Raw genomic sequence first — 23,691 nt, 5'->3', positions numbered from 1 at the left:
ACAGTTACTAGTTAATTTATTAACCCCTCACTAGAATGTAAGTGATTTAAGGACCTGTTCACCACTGTCATCTGGCACATGGTACACACTCAGTAGTTACTGGATGTAGGAATGAACAAATGGAGGACCAGTCCAGAATCTCTTTCTATTTCCAATACCACTTGGATTTCCTCTGGGGGAACGACCTCCACTGCACTGTGTTCCGCCTTAGTGGACAGGAACTCCCTGTCCCTGCCTTCTAATACAAAATGTAAAGGGTCCCTGGAGGCACCCAATCTTTCTCCCTATTCCAGTGCCACCAGCTGGTGGACACGTCACTGAACTTTGAGAGTTGAATCCCCTATCCTGGGACTCTGACTCTTGACTGAGTGACAGCAGGACAGAAGGATTGGTTGGCCTCCATTCGTTCCCAGGAGTAGCACTATGGCCAGTCTTCCTGCTACCTGCCTCCCGTGGCTCCTTACCTGTGGTTCCTTGGTTCCCAAAGACAACCCCTGACTGCCATCATTTCCTAGACTGGTTCCCCCACCATTCTATCAATTCTGGGAACACCTGACACCCTTGCAATAAATTCTCTTTGTGCTAAGCTGGTTGATTAGTTTTTGATGCTTCTCAACAAAAGAACACTAAAATCAAAACAAAACACTGTTACAGAAAGCACAGAAATAGCTATTTGTATGTGTATACGGTTGGAGGAGAAATCATCTACTTTCCTACCACCCTAACCACACTATTTTCATTTCTGCACCAGGCCAGCAGATTCTGCCTGCACTGCCCTCAGAAGGAACCAACGCTGCCAACACTTTGATCTTGGGCTTCCAACCTCCAGAACGGAGACAATACATTTCTGTTGTTTAAGCCACTCAGTTTGTGGTACTTTGTTATGGCAGCCCTTGGAAAATAATGTAACATACATATTTTTCTATTTCCTTTTTTTCTTTCTCACTTTGAAACTATAGCAGTCCCGTTACACGCTGTTACGTGGTTTTCCTAATTATGCTGAAGTAGTCGTTCATATAACACTCCAACGCAACAGTCTGCTGTAACTGGACACTGACATTGCTCAACTCTTGTGCTATCACAAAGGACGTGGTGAGGATCACCTGTGCAGGCAGCTTTTTTCTCCTTTTGGTTAACTTTCTCAAACACATCACCAGAAGCTGATACCTGGATCAGAGAGCTTGAATGAGACTGTGGCTAAAGTGCTTTGCATAGCAGGACAATGAATTTACTTTGTTGCTATGGGTATACAGGGAATGAGTCTGGAATTCTGAACGAAACACTGATGTACGGTAAAGGGAAGGAAGGCAAAGGGAGCACCAGGAACCAGATCAAAGGGAGTATGGGAGCCTGGAGTGGATGACAGGAACATGAACGGTAAGCTCGGGCAAGAGAAGTGAGAGAAGCAGATGGAATGTGACTGGGGTTACAGAAAAACCTGTAAACTCGTTTAAGGAACTGGGACTTTATTCCAACGATGATGGGGAAAACTTGTGAGGAAATAGGAAAGTAAGACTTGAACATGAACAGTAAGTCTGACTAGCACGTATGAAAGCCCGGCCTGGGGACGTGACAGGGGAGGGGCAGCTGCTGAGAGTAAGGATTAAGGAGCCTGAGAAGCAGGGGGACGCTGAGGATAAAAGGACAGGGCCTAGTGATTGTCGGCGAGGGGAATAATGATTCCACGGTGTCCTGTCTGCTTGGCATCAAGTGACTGGCGGGGTCACAGACACATTTCCTAGTAACAGGCTCTCTCTCGGACATCCAGGACATCCAAGATGTTTGCCAGTTTCCTCGCCCTCGAGCTGCAATCTAACCTCTCTCTGTCTTTTGGTTCTGCTGGATGAGAGCGTCCAGCCTTGATTCCTCCTACTATATGTGACATGACTTAGAAACCCTGCCAACATAATTAAGGGCGGTCACATTTCTTCACGAGTCACCAGTTCTCCACTTTGTTTGGCCCTCCCAGGACATCCTCCTCAACAACTTCTGTGTCAGAGCACAGCAGTGACCTCGTCACCATTTCTGGCCACCAGTCGTCATCTCTGTCTTCAGAATGCCTCCCTGGTCTGGTGAGTCCACACCTCCTTGCTCTCTCTCCCTTCCTCCAACCCATCCTGGTTTCCCCTCCTCCTCTCCCTGAAATGTATGTGTTCCCCTCAGCCTTTTCCAAGTCTCTTGAACAACACTATTTAAATCTCATCTTCAGTCGCCGACACCAGGCAGAGACCTTGCGCCAGGGAGCGTTAGCGGCAATGCTGGAACCAGAGCCCGGGCCTCCTCCCACCCAGCTCACCACTCGCATAACTTTTTAAAAGTAAGATGGTAACAGCAAGTGAAGCTACAATCATTACCAGTCCGCTGCATTTCTTTAAACAGTCAGCACAGTTCAGTGGTTAAAACATGGGCCTTGGCACTAAAAACTCTATTCCACTGTAAGTTCAAATCCCATTTCTGCCACTCCCTGCGTGACTGACTTAGGGCAGTTTCCCCATTTATATTTGGGCCCTTTTCTCTGTAAAAGAAGGGAAACAATAGTATCCACCATGGCAAGGAGTGGAGGAGATCAAACAAGTGAGAGCATCAGAGCACACAGGATGGTGTCTGCTGCACGGTAAGTGCTCCCTGAATGTCGGCTCTTACTCTCCCAGTGCACACCAGGCCAGGCCGTTCTCCACCCAGCTAATTGGCACCGACATGAATGTAAGTGCAGGGGAAGATTTCCTTTTTTTAGGAATGTAAACATCATTCCCCAAACATGTGGTATTATTTCAAATCAACAAGTGGATAAATGCTATGATAGCCCATTAACTACGATACTATAGCAGGTAACTTATCTGTGGTGTGTAAACAGTATTGGGGAATCTCAAACACCAGGAAGAGCTTGAACAAACTCAAGGTGGCTCCCTGGGACTCCATTCTTGGTGGGGCCTCTACCTGCGGGAGCTCAGGTACACAGACACCACAAGAGGAACAAACTCCTCAAGCTTAGGGTCACTGGGGTGACGTAGAGCACCCATAGGGTGGCCTCCCCAGACTGGTGCTCACAAACCCACACCTGCAGGACAGCCTGCGACGGGCCTTCCGCACCCCCACGCAAACAACGCCTAGGCCGAGACAGGGAGAAAGGTACGCAGTCAACTGGCCACCTCAGCTTCACTGGAAACAGTCAAAGCAGATCCCACCGCAGTTTCTGAAGGGGAGACCCGATACTGGGTGGGGGGTAGGATGGGGGGAGACTCACTGTTGGATGCTCTCATCTGGCGCCGGCGTCCCACACGGTCCAGCCCAATGGGGGTGCTCTGGGAAAACGTGAACGGCCGGAATCGGGCCGAAACCGCTTTGTAGGGCGGCACCTGGTGAGCTGGCACGGGCGGCCTGGCTGCTGGCTACAAAAGGAAAGCAAGAGGCAGTGAGACGATGCCAGGAAGTGGCAGCTCCTGCAAGCTCCTCACACACACAGCTGCAGGGAGCTCGGTGTTCTCACCTCGAAGCCACTCAAAAGTGAAATGGTGTCTCCAAATCATGTCATGAGCTTCAGGCTGCACCAAGGCTCAGCTGCAATGAACTATTCTGACATTTAAAAGAATCAGCAACCCACTGATTGGGCAACAACCCACTGCCTCGCAGTCTCGCATTTCATCTTTTCTGTCAGTGATAGGTAACTCAGTAAAAGCAAAGTGTTAGCTCAGAGGAGGAAAAGCAAATTTAGGAAGTAGTGGCTTTCTCAGAGATGCAGGGTCACAAGGTCAGGAAGATGTGTTCCCAGCAGCTGCCTCCAAAAGAAGCAAAGATAGTGCGAAAGACCATGGCTAGGGTGACGGTGTGTGACCCGCCACTCCGGTCTCCTTTCACTCATCCACACGCACCCACCAGGTAAGTATTTGTGGAATACAATTCTTGTTTACCTAAACTAACATGACAGTTGAGCTTTGATTAAAAGAAGAGTTGGTTTTCCACACATTTACCCCAGTCTCTAGAATCATCTCTATGCCCTTTTGATTTTTCATACCAATTGTCCTTCTAGCTGCACCCAAGGCCACGCTGGCTCATGCTTTCCTTAGGTTTTCTCAGTAGTTTTCTACCCAGTACCACAAATGAGCTTATAGTGCAGACAGTTATCTCACCATGCTCCTTCTTGATGCTCTGAAGTGAAATAACTTCTAAGTGCTTTAGATCTGCCCGATACTGTTTTGAGTTAAAACAGATTACAGCTTGCTTTAGGTTCAGCATTATTTCCTAGTGTGGAGAGCATCTTAAAACAAAAAGTTTGTGGTATTCTTTAAGATAAGTTGTTTTTAACCTTACGAATTCAACTTAATTCAACTGAGCAAGAGGGTTTTGAGTGCTGCTATAAACAAGGCATTGTGCTGGGCTGTACAGGCAGACTGTAAACATAAAATCCACTATTGATATGGAATTTCCCTGTTAAGAAAACTTTATGGCTATTTATGACATCAGCTAGCCAGTTTAACAAATGAACTCGGGCACTTATTATACTGTTCTGTGAACGCTCAACGGTGGCTGGGGTATTAGTCTCACCAAATAAGAGAACCTGCTCCTCAACAGGGTCTTTATTTATATGTTTTGTGCCCTCAAAGAGCTCTTTGGGTAACTGATAAACACTGGTTGAATTACGACATCATACTAATGGAATGATATTAAGATTTTAATCCATTGTCAAAGTAGTTGCAAAGCTACAACTCAAACGTAAAAAAAAAAATGGTAGAAAAAAATTATTTCATCTCCAAAAAAAGAAAAAATTGATTTCTTTTTAATTTTCTTCTTATCTTTACTTTTTAATAATGGATGACACTTTCTCTTTCAAGACTGTCTTCTTTCAGGCAGCTCACTAAGTATGCACTGCTACTTTCCCTTACTCAAATCTCAGATGATTTTGAACAAACAGCAAACTAGTTACACGTATTATTCAAGATACCAGCAAAGACAGAAGATTAGTAAAAGGCATCCAAATGTCAGACGGTTAGTTTTAATTCAAGCATGTTTGCAAAGTCAGGAAGAAAAGTTGTGAGCAGATGACATCATCCTTGAGTCAGAAGAGAAGAAAGGAAAGCTGTGTCCTGTTTGGTTTGCGGAGGGGACAAAGACCAGGAAGCGAGGGCTCCGCTGGCTTTGGTGGGAGCCCACCAGATCTTACTTGGGTTAGAAGATTCTCTATTTCTTCTGTCTGGCTGTTCCCGTAGAAGCTGACCCCACCTATCACAGAGATGGGGCGTCTTCTCCGGCCTCCTTTGGGGCAGCCCAGGGCAGCGTTCCGGTCTGCAGGGTCCGCAGAGGCCATGCTCGGCTGCTGAGCACTGTCCCCGCCATCCTCCTTCTGGGGGGACACAGCCACTGAGTCTTCAGGAATTGACAAACTTCGGCTGGCCAGCTGGCCATAGTCCGAGAGTGGTCGAGGCCTTGACCGTCTCCCAGAGCCCCATCTCCTCCGGGAGATCCTCTGAGCATCTGTTCTTTCTTCTTCCTGGGATGCGCCCCGCCTCCAGGATTCCTCAGTAACAACCTTTTCAAATGTGAACAAGTTAGGTGAGCTCCAATAGCCAGGAAGTTATTTAAAGAAAAAAAAAAGAATACGCTATATATACATTCCCTCCCACCTTCCTCAGCCCTGCCGCATGGCTTTCTTGATTTACTTATTTTAAAAAGGTATTTGTTTAACAGACATCACTGAAGTGTGGATTAAAATAAGCAAACCTATCTTTAATTGGAAGTTGAATTAAAACTGTAATTTAAATAGTGACATTCGGTGACCAATGATGAGCTCTGATAAAAGATATTTTAAAAATCAGCACCACTGGCAGTGAATAAAAAGTTTTAACTAAAGTAGGGGTATCACTCAAATTATATATAACAATATCGTAGGGGGAAATGCAAGCCTGCCAGTAGTAGAATGAATGTGTAATGCTACCCATTGCTACTCTAAGGAATTGTCTTTCAACAACGTTTAGAAATAAAAGGTGCTGTAAGAAGATTAAGCCCGACACTCCCAGATTCAACTTAAGTCTGATGGGGAGGAGGGGAGAGCACTGAACTAGGATTCAAGGAACTAGATCAGGCTACTAACTAACTAGCTATATGAGCTTGGACAAGTCACAACTAACCTTTAGGATCTCAGATTTCAGTCTAGACAATCCCACAGCTCAAGAGTCTATAAGCCTAAATTAGGCAATACTTTCTAACGTTTCAGGTAACTTTTTCAGAGGCAATGCAATGTACTAGAAACACGCCCCCCACCCCAGGTTTGAAAATGAGCAGACTTCTGTGTAAGTCAGGCTGGGCCCCTAGCTAGCTTTGTAATCTCAGGCAAGTTTTAACTTCTGCGGATTTGGTTCTGTAACTGTTCACTGGGGGAAAATGGGTCCTAGTGAGGATGAAATGCGACAATGGTAAGTAAGGAAGCCCTTATCAGTCAGTTAATTACTGCTCTTAAAAAGCACTGCCATAAAATTACCATTCTCTGATTCAGCCCTGTCTGGAGATAACCTCTATCACAGCAGATACCTCAAAATCTCCTCTCTGAGGAGAGCTGTCTCAGAGCTCTATGGGAGGGAGCAGAGAGGGGTTGGTTAGCCAAAGTCTGCAGCAGGCACCAGTCACGTGCCTGAGGGCTGGCATGCCTTCAGTTCTTCCTTCCCTATATATTATTTAAAAATAAAATACAGTAAAAATAAAAACAGAACTGGGCGCAGGGAGAAAACTAGATTAACCAGAAAACTCCTGTGACTGCAAAGTGGACAGAGCAGGCCACCAGGGCATGGAGATGGCCAGCAGAGCTGATGTGGCAGTCCCTGGCCAATCAGACCAATGCTACCCATGAGCATTGGTCCAAGAAGTCCCACCTCTTGCCAATCAATGGCAACTGAGGTGTGAAACGCAGGTCCCCTAGTTTCCAATTCCTTAAGGTCACATACTATGAAAAATCTGGGGAAGAGCAAAGCAATAGGAAGGGATTTACAGATACACTAACTCCACCCCCTTCATTTTTCAAATTAGGACAACTGAGACCTAGAGAAGTGAAGTGAATTGCTGAGGGCCACACAGCCCAATAGTATCCACAGAGACACTGAAATGTAGGTCTCATAATTTCTGTTCCCACGAAAATTTCCCGCTATCTCAAGTCACCCCTGCTCAAAAGAAACTGGGTTCCAGCAATCATCAATGACCTTGCTATCTACTGACTCTTACTGCCTGGAATGCTATCTGTATTCCAAGTCACCACTGAAAGGGCCGAGAATACACCGCTGCGGCATCAAAACTGTTTTGTGCTGAAGGTATTTAACAATAGGCTTTTTGGGGGCCAGCCTGCTAGCTCAGTTGGTCAGAGCGCGGTGCTCTTAACAACAAGGTTGCCGATCTAATCCCCGCATGGGCCACATGAGCTGGGCCCTCTACAACTAGATTGAAACAACTACTTGACTTGGAGCTGATGGATCCTGCAAAAACACACTTAAAAAAAAAAAAATAGACTTTTTTCCTGAACTCCCTTATTTGTCTAAAAGCAGAGCCTCCCAGAAGAACGCAGGTGTCAGAAATCCCCTCCCTCGGGATAGAATTTTTCTTCCAATCAGGGAAGACTGACTCTTCTCACTCCAGAGGAGAAGCCCTCACTTAAGCAGACATAGTCACAAACCATCTCATGGCCCATCTGTTCTTCCACAGGCCCATTTATCTTTCCTAAGAGTCACTTGTTTTCCCATAAATGCCCTTCTCCCTTAATAAGATGGTACATAAGCCCCACATTATAACCACTTGCTGGAGTCACATTTTTCTGTGAGCTCCCACTTGCCAATAGGAATAAAATTCTGTCTTTTCTCTTGCAAATTCGTCTTTTGTCAAGTTTAATTCTCATACCCCAAAGTGGTAAACTAAGAGGGTGGAGGAAAAGTTTTTCCTCTCTGGGAAAATAGGAGAGAAATTATGAAAAAGTTATTATTTTTTGCATTACATATGAAAAACAGGTTATTATAGACAGTGCAACTAAATTACAGTCAAATGGTACAGACAATTTAAGCACACCATGAGACTAAACCCGTTCATATTATCTGCCTGTGATAAAAAGGTTCAGCAACAACGTGGTAGAGAAACAGAAGTGCCGGCAGCGAGGAGTCTGGTCACAAATCTACCTGTGGTTTTGTTGCCACTTATGCTACATGTGGCCGCTTTTCCTCACTGATGTGGAAAAGAAAATAAGGAAATAGGTTTAGGAAAACAAGAAGCTGCCTTAGCTGTTCAGGTAACAAATCCTTCTAAGATCAAAACACACTCCAGAAAGTGATGGAGGCCAGGTAAAGGGAGGTGTGCTGAGAGCAGGTAACAGAGGGCAGAGACGGGCGCCGGCTTGGTTCCCTTAATACATCAGGACTCAGTGTCAGCCTGTCCCACACAGGGGACCACCCACAGCACCCGGCAGAACCAACTGCAATTCTACTGTAAGTATTTACACAGCCCTATTGAAGCAATAAAAGGAGAACCATCCCCCCCAAGTGGTACCAAATGTTCTAGGAATTGCAAAAATTAGCTAACAGAATAACATATAAAATTGAAATGTCCATTTTACTCCTAGCAAAAGTACAGAGGGAAGGAGGGAAGGACGTCAAATCCCTCAGCTTTCAGCTCACATTCAAACAGTGATCCTTAGCCAGAAGTGACTTACATTCCTGATAGAACAAATCTGAACTCTGGTGCGCATTCCAAGACTGAATCTTCTTTGAGCAAAGGTTATCGGCTTCCAAAATACGACCCACGTTCATTCCGGGAAACGTAGTTTGAGGGTGATTATACCTGGAACTACACGCACCAGCACCAACAAACAACACTCCCCAACGTGCCATAACCTACCTTGGACTCTGCTACAGGCAGCGACCCACACACACACTGGAGGAGCAAGCAGTTGACCATATCCATGTCCTGAGATGTTTTTCTTGCCTTGAAAACACTCGACTCAGGGGTCTAAGTGGCCAGAGCTCTGCCTAGTGGGCTTCTCCTCACAGGCCAGCGGCCGGAGCCTCAGATCAGTCCAGGTCTAACCAAGCTTGAGCGGCCAATTCACACCCAAGTCATAAACCTTTGTAAATAGACTTTGCAGTGGAGGCTGCCCTTTTAACTCTTGCTTCTCGATATAGTTTTTAAAGTACTTTCCCGAGTCAGCGGTCCTACATCATTTTCTTCCTATACAAGATTCCTTTCTTTAGTTTACAAAAAACAAACAAACAAACAAAAAGATAGATCTTATTACTGCCAATTAGACACTTCAAATCATTTTTCTGAAACCATAGTGAGTAAAGAACTAACCGGAGGAAAAAAGAAAGACACGCACACACAAAAGGCTGTCACATAGTGCATTCAGAATCCTGATCTAAAGTAGGTGTATAGGGTAATAGCAAGAGCTGTGCGCTGAACAGTGTGCTACAGGATATGTTGAAGTCCTGATGCCCAGGACCTGTGAGTGTGATCTTACTTGGAATAGTGTTTGTGGATGTACTGAGTTAAGGTGAAGTCGTACTGGGTTTTATGGGTCCTATTCCAATGGCTGGTGTCCCTAGGAAAAGGAAATTTGGCTACAAAGACAAAAGGAGAAAGCCGTGTGAGGACAGAGGCAGAGATCAGAACGACACATTTATAAGCCAAGGAATCCCACGACTCTCCCTGAGGGAGCTTGGCCCTGCCCACACTTTGATTTCAGACTTCTGGCTTCTCCAGCAACAAGAATAAATGTCTGTTGTTTTGAGGCACCCAGTCTGTGGTAATTTGTAACAGTCGCTCTAGGAAAACTAACACAGCAAGGTAATTCAGAAGAAAATATTATAGGTAAAGAAATGAAGATGCTTTGCATAGATTAAAAACATAAACTAAAGCAAGGAGACTTTGTTCAACCGGGTCAAAAGGACTCTCAAGATGCCACCAACACAACATGCAAGCCTCCCAGTTTTCCCAGGTTGTCAAGAGTCCTGGATACTGTAGGCAAGGCAGGTACTGTCACCAGGCTGGAGGGGAGAAGGGAAAACACCGTGATGAAGTTGCAGAGGACGGCAATCATGACAGTAATGAAAACTACGATTCTGAATGCCCATGACATCCAGAACTGTGCCAGGCACGTGTGCCCTTATTTTAACCTCCCCAATCACCCTAGGAGGCAGGAACTATTTGCCCCCCTTTACAGTCTAAGACATTGAAGCTAAAATAAACAAAATTACCTGCTCAGGTTCGTAGACCCAGAAAGGGAAAGGGGCCCACATTACAACCCAGCACATCCCATTTCAAAATCTCTGTCCGTTCCTCTCTGCAGCCCTGTATCCTTGGCACATACTTTAAAAAAAAAAAAAAACTAAAGCAAATGTCCTTCTTTTAAAAAATTAAAACATAGTTGACATAACATAGTATATCAGTTTCAAGTGTATAATGTAGTGGTTTGGCAATTCTATACCTTATGATGTGATCACCATGATAAGTCTAGTGACCATCTGTCACTGTACATAGTTATTACGATACTATTGACTCTATTCCCTGTACTGTACACTACATTCCCTGTAACTCATTTATTTTATAACTGGAAGTTTGTACCTCTTATTCCCTTTGACCTTCTTCGCCCACCCCTGGACCTCCCTCGGAAAACAGAACTTGGTAGGTTTTCCTGCCCGGAGGAAGAGCAATGGCGCTTCCAGGAGCCCACACACCCCCTTCTTAGAATCACATTTTTAAATTCAGGAAATAAAATAGATAGGATTATAGAGTAAGCTAATTATTTTGAAACACAATTATCGAAGTATTGAAAGGATCGTGATAATAATATATGTAACATGAATCAAGAGGAGTAGAGACAGGTCTAATCACACTCTTTTAAGTACTGATGAGTCTAAGAGATACTTTGAGACAGCAAAACCTGCTGTCTAACGTGAAGAGGAGCTGCGATTTCCATTAGGGACAATATCACAGGTGTTGCTAAAACTGCTCTGGTTTGATGCCTACATTCATAATTGAAGGAAATGCTCCATTTTAGCTAGAGGTTAGTGAAAATAAAAATAAATTCCCTGCTTCCTGATTTCTGTCAATAGTTAAAAACTCCCAGTGTAAAAAATATTATTTAAGAGTAGCCTACAGTAGCAGCAGTGTGCTCCAACTCCAGAAAATAAAACGTTAAGTCTTATACAGTGGTCCCCCCCTTATCCACAGGGAATATTCCAAAGACCCCCAGTGGAAGCCTGAAACGGCCAATAGTACCTAGCCCTAGACACACATTCCGTTTTTTCCTATACGTACACACCTTTCACTTATAGGAAGCACTTTATGGCTCCTCTTTGGTCCCCATTGCCAGCATCACTACTACTGCACGTTAGGGCCATTATGAAGTCAAATAAGGGTCAACTGAAGCACTGCCCAGCAGGTAGCGAATACAGTGTGAAGACGCTGGGCTGGACAAAGAGATAATTCACATCCCAGGTGCGAATGAGCGGGACAGCACGAAATGTCATCATGCTACTACTCAGAACAGGGTGCAACTTAACACATTAATTATTTCTGGAATTTTCCATGTAATATTTTTGGACCGTGGTTGACGGCAGGTAACTGAAACACAGAAAGTGAAACCATTGGATAAAGGAGGGACTACTGTATATTATAAAATCACAATAGTAGCATCTCAATATTTAGAACTATACATCATTCCCTTAAATGGAAATTATGTTTCATAATAAAAAAAAGACCCCACCCCACCCCCCGCCACACACACACCCCTTTTTTAAGCATGAGAGTTGAGTTTTTTAAGCATGCTCGGAATGGAATATGTTGTAAATATGTGTCCTAGGATATTAAATAGGGAGGAATTCACAAGATTCAAGATTAACTACCATATTTTAAGGAGCTGAAGGCAAGAACAGGGAAACACTTACATACTTAGAAAGAGAAAAGTTTGAGCCCTGATAACATCGTTTCCTTTGGCGGGGGTGGGGGTGTTATTTTTAACACCAAATATCTCACATTTACTTTTAAATGATTTTTTTTATTTCATTGAGGAATAATTGTATAATTTAAAAGTGCACAGCATGACTTGACTTACATATACTGTGAAATGCTTACTACGGTAAGTTTATTTAACACCCATCATCTTACATAGGTACAAAAAGAGGGGAAAAAAAGCCAGTTTTTCCCCTTGTGATGAGAGCTTTCAGGAAATATTCTTAGCAACTTTCAAATAACACAGCCCTGTTAACTACAGTCATCATGTTTACGTTATATCCCTAGTACTTATTTATTTTATAACTAGAAGTTTGTCCCTAAAAATCTTAAATTTCCATCACCTTGCTTTAACACCTAAAACTGTATTTTCAGATCAGTAAAGAGGACATTATTACACCCATTTTTAGATGGGAAGCCAGTCACAGACAAGGCAACGGATTTAACGAAAGAGCATACGCGAGTGCCCTCCATTTGTAGCTGTAGGTACGAAAAATGCCAAATGGTTCTACAGTTTATGGCAAAACCCTTAGCAGCAACTTCCAAACACATTAGACCATGTGAAGTTGCTCCACAAAAGCCTCCATATGCTTCGCTTTGGTCTTTTCTCTGGGCTATGTGAAGTCTTCGGTCACCAACGTATACTTCCATAATTCCGTACATTTTTCTCTTACTCTTCCTCATGTTTCTTTCCTCCCACAGCCCGCATCTCCCTTATCACCACTCCTTTTTTCTCTGTTCCGTTCCCTTCTCTTTCCTTGTTGCTCAGAACTTTTTCCTTAACTGATCATACATGGAACTCAAATAGAGTCAGTTTTATTTCATTTTCTGAATCATACATATTTGGTTTCTTGTCCTTAATTTTTAGAACAAGTAGTGGAGTAATCTGTCTCTCTCCAAAGTTCCCTTTTCTTTTCTAGACCTTAACGGGTGTGTGGTGGGGGTTATCCTAGTGTAAGGTGAGGTGCACAGAAATGGACCCCCTGGCACCCAGGTTTTCTAATTCTCCCTCCCCTACCTCCTCCAGGGTTCAGGTATCCTTTCACATAACATTTGGGCTAGTTAAGGAACAAGCAATGTGGGGGAGGGACTTCTTTAAGGGCAAAATCGCCCAAGAAAGAAGGAAAGGAGAGGGGCAGCCACTGCTTAGTTCTGAAACAAACAAACAAACAAACATCAAAACAGCCTCCATTGACCTAACAACCACTTTAAAATTGTGCATGTTAAGAGTGCCTAACTCCACCCTTCATAGTCTTCTATAGTTCAGGGGCCACCTTGGGAAGGGATGGACGCGTCCTTAGCTTGTCCCTTCCCTTCTCAGGCCCTGGATTTGGACTTAGCCTGGGCAAGAAACAGATGGGAAAGTAGAACGCCGTTTCCTGGTTTTTCCTGGGTTATTCCTTCTGTGGCTTTTTACAGGCCAAAGTAACTATTAACCCTGGGTTACAGTCTTCTCATCTTTAAGATGGAAGGTTTTAAGCTGTAAGCATCTGGAGTGGTTGTTGGAATTCTGACAGCAAAAAAACAAAAAACAAAAAAAAGAAATGCAAATGACTAACTAAATGCAGTTCTGGTTATTATGGAATTGGATTACAGGCGCATCAGTAATTTTGATGTAACTTTTAAAACTTCAAAAAAAAAAGAAACTTGTTATCTAGAAAGCTGTGGCCTTGTCCTTTTGCTTCAGGCCATTTGTTAAACTATTTGAACAAGGAATGCTTCTTATCTCCCTTGAAGTAAAAGGAGAGTAGGCGGTACTACTAAGATACTTCAATTGTCCTGCACACGTAAAACTGATGATAACATATGCTTAAAACAGTTTGTGAGCTTGTGGCCTTTGTAATTTTTCTTCTAGGCAGGACTGATAATCTATTAAAGATGCAAACATTGAAGCTCATGAGAACATTTAATTTAATAATATTAGCCCAGTTCCATGCGCATAAAACCTTAATAATAACTACGAAAAATCCTGTGCGAATGCGGTTTCCTCCCCCAGCTCCCCCAGCTTTTGTAATAATTATTCACGGGAATTCCATTTTCTGCTCCCAACCATCTCAACAGCAACGCAATGCTGAGTTTGACACCCAGGTAGAGAAAGTAATAAGCTATGGTTTTTATGCCTGGATTCATTAAGAGTAAAAAGACCATTTAAAACCATCATATTATGAAATACGTGTACATGATGATTCCATTTTGAGACGCATTTATCTCTGAAACACGTGCTGAAGAATAGAGGTCTACTCAAACTTTCTTTTTTCAATTAATAAAAAGCAAGATTTTTATAAAAATTAACTTACTTTCCTTTTCTGAAATTGTGTCTTGATTGAGGACAACTAAATATTCCAAAATCAAGAACCATGTTTTAGATCTGAGTATGTCAGAAATCCACTGTTTTTCTAAACCCTTCCGAACATCAGAGGTTTTGACTTTCTTCGTACAGGGAGGGGAGAAGGAATCAGGAGGAAAGGGGAAAGAAGAACGGGAAGCCGGGGAAGAAGTTCCCGGTTTATTCTCCAGTGGAAGGCGGTGGAGGAAGGTGTGTTTGCACCATCACTGGTATTTCAAGCCATGGTTCTCAGCATGCCAACATTCAAGTCAGCAGCTCCAGGTGCCTTTAGAATCCTGAAAACGAAGGGCTCCTGGATTAGAATGCAGAATAGCATCTTCATGAGTCATCTCTCCCCAAAACTGCTTTTTCATGTTTAGTTAAGGTCATCCAATGTACCCAGTCACCCCTGCTGGGTATCTTGAACTCTTCTCTTGTCCTAACAAGCCACAGCCACCCGCCACCACATTCTGTTCAATTCTTCAATCTCAGAAGGAATCTGTTCCACCATCCACCTCATGGAACTACGCCAACAGCCTAACTCGCTTCCCGGTCTCCAGTCCATTCTCTACTACTGAAACACACATCTGGTCACAGTTGGCCATTACCTAGCACAAATGTGGGGCCATTGAAAATCTCATCCAATGTGTCTTCCTAGCTCTGTCTTCAGACACAATTATTCTCCTGCCACACCAAACCATGCACCATCTGCCACGAATTCCCCTCATGCACTTGTAAATGAGGTCAGTACTATTCCCTCTTTTTGCACCTTGTCACCTTGGAAATCTTATCCTTCAAAATTCAGTTAAAATATCACCTCCTGTAGGAAAACTTCATAAACTCCCCTGGGCTCTCTGAGTTCTTTGCTCCTTTCTGTGCCTCTATTAAAATAACTACAATATTCACACAGCATTTATCTGTTTCCCTGAGTATCATGCGAAAGCAGCTACTTACATTCTTCCTAAACTATCCGAGTGTGATCACATCCTTAGAATCTACGCTACAGCCTCAGAAATGGGCAATTAAAAATGCTGCATGAATGGGTGGAAGGACGAATGGGTGAGAGGATAAATGAACAAATCAGTGGGCAGTTCTGGATGGCGAAGAAACTGTACATTCCTGTGATTTTATAAGAAGAATTTTAAGTTACTGGTTAGGGGGTGGGAGATGAGGGTAAGGGAGATCGAATATATGGTGATGGAAGGAGAACTGACTCTGGGTGATGAACACACAATGGGATTTATAGATGATGTAATACAGAATTGTACACCTGAAATCTATGTAATTTTACTAACACTTGTCACCCCAATAAATTTAATTAAAAAAAAAAAAATAACTGAAAAAGTCAATAACCATGTTTTCGATCAGAAAATCAACCACCCCATTCCTTTCTCCTTCATAACCTACTCAAATTCTGTGCCATCCTAAAACAAACTGGCTGCAATTTTCCTTCCCTAATTATCAACAACCTTGTTTTGAAGGTCTCCTACTTAGTCTCAGATATGTGAAGAATGAGGTAATGGAATCTTTTCCAACAAATAAGTTTCCACTGCCGGCAAAAGAATGTAAAAAGAAAGACTTAGGACTTAAAAAAAAAAAATCTCGGCTATGTTTTAGTCTAAGCTTGAAGCATTACTATATTGGAAGGCAAATGTAGCTGGAATAAGATGAAGGCAAGGCAATGAATGGAGAGAGTACAGGGATGAAAAGCTGGAAGAGTCAGAGAAAGTAATGACCATGACTTCCTTTGGATTCTTTCTTTCAGCAACACTCTGATGATAGATTGTGTCACCCCTCCGTTACACTTGTAAGGGTCCAGCCAATGCACCGAATCAAGTAAGCAGCCACCCCAAAGTAGATCGTCTGCGAGAACACTTCCGTTAAGAGTCGCTCAGACTGTCGGTAGAGGGGTCATCACAACGGTATGGCAAGACCAAGAGTCAGCACTGGCCGTCTTTCTTTTTTACTTCTATCCAAGAATATATGAGAATCTAATGCATACTGCTGCAAACTATCCAGAAAATGTTTAATGCAAAAATTGGCTGTGAAAGAATTATCGATGAATAATTTATACCACAAAAAGAGTGAAATTATAAAGCCAAATGTACAACAGAAACATGCAATAAGTAAATAAATTAAAAATTTATATTGTGCATGAGAAGACTGGAATTGAAATGCTTTACTTTAGTCACAAACTGTATTTAACGCCACGCCTCCTGTGTCCCTACCTGTGACAGTGACCTACTAGAAATGGCATGGCTCTGGCCCTGGGGTCACACCTCTTCTACCATCCAGAGTGGCTTTGTTTCCTGTGCCATCAGGTAAACTACCAAAGAAATTGCCAAAAAAGGGACTGACGCTCCTTAGTTGAATTGCCTCGCCTATCCTACATAGCCAAAAAAAACCTCACCTAAAAAATGCAAGAGGAAGGACTCGATTTGGGCAGGGACCAACTATGGTAGGAAGTGGCCCCAGCTCAGTGGAAAGAATGCTAGATGTGGAGTCAAGAAGGAAAATTGAATGGAAATTTATCAAAGCACTATCACACCAGCATTTGAAATATGGCCTTTACTGAACCCATCTCATTTCATTAAAAAACCCTGTGCATTATATATTTTTAATTCTATTTCACAGGTTAAAAAGAGTACAAGACTCCATCAAAGATCAGCAAACTAGCAAATGGTTAGAATGTAACCATGCTTGCTACATCCCAAGCCGTTTCTGGGCCTTCCCTGTTTTGAGACCTGGCTTTACACCCAGCTCTGCCCCTCACCAGCTGTCTGACTTTGGGAGGGTCCTGTAACCCTCCTGAGCCTCAGTTTACTTATCTTTGAACGAAATCCCAAACTGCTGACCTACTTTACTGAGCAGCTGTGAGAATCAAATGTAACTAAGATGTGAAGGACCCAGATGAGCTGAAAAAGTGTCCTATAAATGTGAGCGGTTACTAGTGATACTGTGAGTTTTAAAAGACAATTACATTCTTGGAGTTACCAACCGAGTTGGTAAAATTCCAGTTCCCAGCAGTGGGCAGAGCAACAGCTGGAATCTCAGTCCTCTACATATTTCAGACCAAATGCTATATTCCACCCTTTTGTCCTTGAAAAGTTCTAATTTCATTTTCTTGCCAAAGGGAATTTTGTTTCTCTTCTGTAGAAATTCATATCCAATTGATAATATAATTCAGTGAAAAATATAAGCCATCTTTAATTTTTTCAGGAATGCCACTCTTTCCGAAATGAAGAGTTAACAGAGGTCTATCTGGAAGAGAAAGGGCCAGCCCCAAACTACAGGATACTTACACAGGCACACCTCCGAGATTTTGCAGAGATTTTGCAAGGTTCGCTTCCAGACCACCACAATAAAGTGAGTCATCATCTGTTTGCAGGCAGAGGGTCTTGCCTTAAATTTGTAAACAAAATAAAAATAGGGGCAGCCAGATGGCTCAGATGGTTAGAGCGTGAGCTCTCAGCAACAAGGTTGCCGGTTCAATTCCCTCATGGGATGGTGGGCTGCGCCCCCTGCAATCAAAGACTGAAAACGGCAACTGGACTTGGAGCTGAGCTGCGCCCTCCACAACTAGACTGAAAGACAACGACTTGACTTGGAGCTGAGGGGCCCTGGAGAAACACACTGTTCCCCAATATTCCCCAATAAAATTTTAAAAAATAATAATAAACAAACAAACACAACAACATCTGTGAAACACAATAAAGCAAAGTGCAATAAAATGAGGTGTGCCTGTAGCTAGAGGTGCCTCAGCCTGGACAGCAGACCTCAGACTTGAGTGTGGCAAAAATAATTTTCCTGGGTAGTGTGTTAAAAGTCCAGATTGCCAGGTCTCCACCCCAGTCATTCCAGTTCAGTAACTCCAGGTGGGGCTTAGAGTCTGCACCTTTGGCATCCCAGGTGATCTTCACTCCAAACTTTGAAAAACTCTGGCTAGAAGATCAGAGGTAATTTGCAAAGTTTAACTGGTCTATACTGACGTGTCTGACCAAATACAGCAATTTTGATGATAATGATGATTATGATTAAGATAAAAGCTAATATTTATTGAATTTACCATGTTCCGGGCACTATAAATATCTTATATGCATTATTTCATTTATCCTGGTACGTACTATCATCTTCCTTTTTAAAGAAATTGAGGCTTAAATACAACGTGTGATCAAACAATATGGTGAATGTTTAAATTTTAAAAAATGTATTATAGTAAAAGACACATTGTTGTTAATCTCCCTCAAAATATTCCCCCTCGCTTCGAACACACTTATCCCATTTCTGAAGCAGTTCTGGAAGTCCTCTTTTGTGAGTGTCTTTAGTTGTGCTGTCATAGCTGCCTCGATGTCCTGAATCAATTCAAAATGTTTACCTTTTGTGGTCATTTTGACTTTGGGGAAGAGCCAGAAGGTGCACGGTGCCAGATCTGGTGAGTAAGGTGGATGAGGACACACCGTAATGTTTATATTTGACAGCAATTGCCATACAAGAAGTGATGTGTGACACGGAGCCTTTTCGTTGTGATCACAAAATACGGTGAATGCTGCTGCTGAGTGCCTTCTAACGGAAAGGCAGGGATCTTCAATACGGGAAGCGACACGTCGAACCTTAGTAACAGTGTGTGACAAGTTTCAACTTGTTCAGTGCAGTTAGTTGGGTGTGAGCTACGGTTGAAAGAAGGTGTATTTTAAAGTGTGCCCTAAATCATCCTCCATCATGACAATGCTCTGTGTCACGCATTGCTTCTGATACATGGCAATTTATGTCAAATAAAAACATTACAGTGTCCTCATCCACCTTATTCACTGGATCTGACACGTGCGACTTCTGCCTCTTCCCCAAAGTCAAAATGATTCAGGACATCAAGGCAGCAACGACAGTGCAACTAAAGACACTCATCAAAAAGGACTCCCAGAACTGCTTCAGAAAGTGGCAAGAATGATGGGATAATTGTGCTCGAAGCGAGGGGGAGTATTTTGAGGGGGATTAATGGCAATGTGTCTTTTACTATAATACATTTTATTTAAACATTCACCGTATTGTTTGATCACACCTCGTAGGTCAAGCATCTTTCTTAAGAACAGAGCTGGTTAGTGGAACTGGGATTTGAACTCAGGCAGCCCTACCATAAAACCCATCATTTTACACCACAGAAATTCCACCTACTCAGAAATGCTGGCACCAGTGGCTGGCAACCACATCAATGCTGGTTTCCTAGGAAGTTACCAGCTGTGAGAGCTCTCTCCTCTCCAACCCACCTGACAACCCCCCCACACACCCACTGCTTTTACTATGAACATTTCACATGACCAGAACATTCCAAATTGCCGTATTGTCCCTAGACTGTCAGTGGGAGGAGAAACACAGGTAATATTCAGTTTTTATAGTGATATGTGGCAATTTGTACTTATGCCCTCTGCCAACTAAACCTATGGGATTCCTTTTGATTATCATGGCACACACGTCAAAATGGAACATGTGGTCCCAAGCCAACTGGAAAGCAATTCCCAGCCTTAGATGCTCTTTGATCTTAATTATTATAGGGAAGCCAAAGACGAGGGGGAAAGAAACAGAAGAAAAACATAAACTGGCATCGGTTTCTCAATCATCAAGCTAAAATTTCCCCCAAAGGATACACTATTACATTGGTTCATATCAGTATTTCATATACTTTAAAAGCTTAACATGCATAGCATCAATATGATATAATGTGTCATTTATACTTGATTACAAATGGTTATTATAATTTCTATAAAAACTAGGATCTTACTCAGTTATATAGGTATGTAATTCTGTCTCCTGCTTCCCCCTTGTTTTTAATGGAAAAATCCTATTTGAAGACGTTTCACTCGAGAAACTGTTCCAAAAAGTAAGCCACAGTCAAGTTCAAGAATTACATGTATATGATCCTTTTCTTTAGATTTTTACATGTTTAGAAATAATTTTAGAAGCGGCTTTTAAGTTTGTAAAGTTTTGTCGCCTATCAATTGTTGAGCATCTATTCAGGAAATACTTTGAAACTTTCCACTGAAAAAGACATACCTTTTTATGTAATGAGGAGCATAAACTTTTTCAGAACAAGCAGAAACTTTTTTTAAGATTAAAAAGTATAAACTGCCAGTTATAAAATTAGTCATGGCAATGTAATATACAGCATAGGGAGGAGAGTTGATAATACCGTACCTACGTACGGGGTGAGATGGGTACTAGACTTATCATGGTGATTACTTTGGAAGGTATGTAAACATCTAATCACTCTATGGTATACTTGGAACTAATATAATATGGTATGTGAACTACAATGAAAAAATAAATTGTAAAACAGAAGACTGATTCAAAAATGTTGATTCAATTGTTAAAGTAAATGGCTACATTCATTTAGATGCATGACCTCCATTCTTAGGATTTAATAGTATTCCTGCAAGAGATCTTTTCCTTTTCAGGAATTCTTCTCCTGCAAAAAGGAAAGTAAATAAATAACCAAACAAATCAAAAACACCTTAGGAGAAACTAAAGGTAAGCTAGCACAAAGACAATTTATAGAAAGTACACTAATTCTCTTCACAATAAATGAAAAGGCACCACCCCCCTCCTTCCCCCCCGGGGAAAAATATCTGTTGAAGGATGTCTACCCAGGGTTCTTATTAGGGATTATTATAAAACACTGACAGTATAGCTGATCTCCCTGTAACAAAATGTTAACTTGATTAGGAAAATATTTTTAAAGTACAAATAATACCATATTTTCAAATTATCTTTCCAGCTGTAATTCCAAGTTTTGTGATTCAAATTCTAGGGCTTCTTTGTGAGAGAAAATCGAGAAGCCAGTGGAGGTGGAAACTCACATTCTCTGTGGTGTAAAAACAGGGTGGTTCAACAAATGGGGGGGGGGGGTAACTGGATGTCCACATGCAAAAAAATGAACCTAGACCTTTTCCTCACATTAGATAAAAAAATCAACAAAAATTGGAATGCACACCTAAATGCAAGAGCTAAAATTATAACACTACCAGAAGAAAGAAAATCTTTGTGACCTTGGGATCGGCAAAGATTTCTTAGATCTAACACCAGAAGCACAATCCCTAAAAGAAAAAAATTAGCCACTGGATTTTCATCAAAATTAGACACTTTTGCTTTTCAAAAGACACCATTAAGAAAATAAGAACACAACCCAAAGACTATGAGAAAATATTTCCAAGTTACACATCCGATAAAGGACTTGTACCCAGAATTATAAAAGAAAACTTACTGCTCAGTAAGAGAAAAAAATGCAGTACAACTATCAACATCATTAGTCATTAGGAAACTGCTAATTAAGACCAAAATGAGATACCACTATATACCCACTTGAAGGGCTAGAATGCAGAATACTGACAATACCAAGTACGGGAAAGATACAGAGAAATGAACCCTGATACGCGGCTGGTGGGACTCAACAATGGGACAACTTTTAGAAAACAGCTCGGCAGTTCCACATGTGATTACACACAGTTACCGTAGGACCCAGAAATTTAACTCCTAGTTTCCTACCCAAGAGAATGAAAACATATGTCCATAAGACTTGCATGTAAATGTTCACAGCAGCTTTATTCATAATAGACCAAGAGTAGAAACAACTCAAATGTTTATCAACTGAAGAATGGGTAAACAAAATGTGGGCTATCCATTCAACTGGATATCATCAAGCCATAAAAAGTAATGAAGTACTGACACATGCTACACATGGGTGAACCCTGAAAACAATATGCCACGGAAGAAGCTGGACACGAACAACCATATATGACCTGAAAGTTATAATCTAGACATGGAAAGTGGATCACATGCTGGGGATGAAATTGGGGGAGGGGGGATGAGGGGGGAACTGCAAATGGTCATGAGGTTTCCTTCAGGGGTGATGGAAATATTCTAAAATTAGATAACGGTGATGGCTGCAAACTCCTTAAATTTTCTAAAATCACTGAGCTGCTCACGTTAAAAAAAAGTATTGAGACAGAATGCTGATCGGTAGTTGCCTAAGACTTTGGTGGGAGCAGGAACTGATTGCAAAAGGGTATGGGGGAACTTTCTGGGTGATGGGATGGTTCTAGAACTTGGCTGTGGTGGTGGCTGCACGACTATAAATTTCCTAAAAGTCATCAAACTGTACGCTTACAACCGGTGAATTTTATGGTATGCATGTTATGCCTCAATAAAACTCCTAAAAAGTCTTGGGCAGACTTGCTAGGGTCACTACATTTACTTCTATACATGCAACCCCATCTTTCTGGTTCTAGGAATGGCTCTGTGAAGTAGCTGCAGATAATTTCTAACCCCAGGAAAAGTGTTTGAATCTCTCACCCAGCTATCTGAGTAACCCAAAGAGAAACATCTAAGTAATCTACAAAGAGTCAAAAGTATGCAATGCATCTGTACCTCTGATCAAATCACACCAAAACCACCGTCTGGGAGCTACCATTATGTATGAAGTATCTGCCATCATCATAAAACTCCACAATTTGTGATTCACATGGAAAATAGGCCTGAATTTTAGCCCCTGCTTGCCAGCTAGACTAGTCCAGTACTCGAAGCTGGAGGGAGGCTTTAGCTTACTGACATTGTATGTTGTGGGGCCACAAAAATACCCTCCTTTTTCTTTCTGAGCCTGGGGTGAGAGCCAATGGAATAAGTGAGCAAGCTCAAACTACCATCGGGTGGTGTCAAGGCAAGTCAAACCTCAAGTGTGGTAATAACACCCACATGGTAGTAACAATTTGTATTCCACAGAACTAAAATCTCCCAGTCAAGCACTCAAATTGGTTCAACTTTGTAAGACTGTGGTACAACGGCTTCCAACAATTTTGAAGTTACAAATCCCTGAGGAAGAAAATGATAAAATCCTGAAAATTATAAAATCCTTGAATGTTCAAGCAAACTGAGGCTCAGAAAAGGAAAGGGACTTACCCACATGGTGCCACCATATTGGCGGAAGGGCTAGGATAATAACCAATATTCAGCCCTAGTCCATTGCTTTTGTGGCCTGTTTGATTATTGATCCCAACACAATAGTAACCTCCCATTCGCCCCCTCCCCTCTTCTTTGACTTCTCTCCCACCACAAAACATTCAAACACTGATTTATAAACTTCGAGATCATTTTGAAATCATCCACTTCTCTCCATTTGCATGGCCTCAGTACACATCTCACCACCTCTGGGCTAGACTATGGAGGGGCACTGTCTCCCCAAGGAGGTACACCCCCCACCCCCGGCAAGTACTCTCTGGGAGCTGGGCCCCACTGCGGTCCCTGGTTAGACACCTCTCTGGCTTTCTGCTGCTGGTGGGGCAAGGTGCAAACTCCACTAGTCCAAGGACCGACCTTCCTAATTATGTACAGACCTTCTCCAATCTTATCTC

General features: G+C 42.4%; 1 protein-coding gene across 5 annotated transcripts in view; it reads right to left on the bottom strand.

Annotated features, from left to right (window-relative positions):
• Nucleotides 1-23,691, bottom strand: part of SPATA13 (spermatogenesis associated 13) — a 321,686-nt gene that overhangs the window by 45,441 nt on the left and 252,554 nt on the right. For 3 of the 5 annotated variants that reach the window (XM_088793451.1, XM_088793452.1, XM_088793453.1), the window contains 2 exons: nucleotides 5,159-5,524; nucleotides 3,245-3,389 (listed from right to left, as the gene is read on the bottom strand). In XM_088793451.1, coding sequence (XP_088649577.1) covers nucleotides 3,245-3,389; nucleotides 5,159-5,524 — 511 coding nt within the window. Of the gene's footprint in view, nucleotides 1-3,244; nucleotides 3,390-3,487; nucleotides 3,574-5,158; nucleotides 5,525-23,691 lie in introns of those variants that run through there. The other 2 variants (XM_088793456.1, XM_088793454.1) reach the window with 2 other exon arrangements.

Source organism: Rhinolophus sinicus, chromosome 16, assembly GCF_057876585.1.
Source record: "Rhinolophus sinicus isolate RSI-liver-muscle chromosome 16, RSI-T2T, whole genome shotgun sequence".
NCBI classification, from domain to species: Eukaryota; Metazoa; Chordata; class Mammalia; order Chiroptera; family Rhinolophidae; genus Rhinolophus; species Rhinolophus sinicus.
This window is presented reverse-complemented; position numbering and strand designations above follow the sequence as displayed.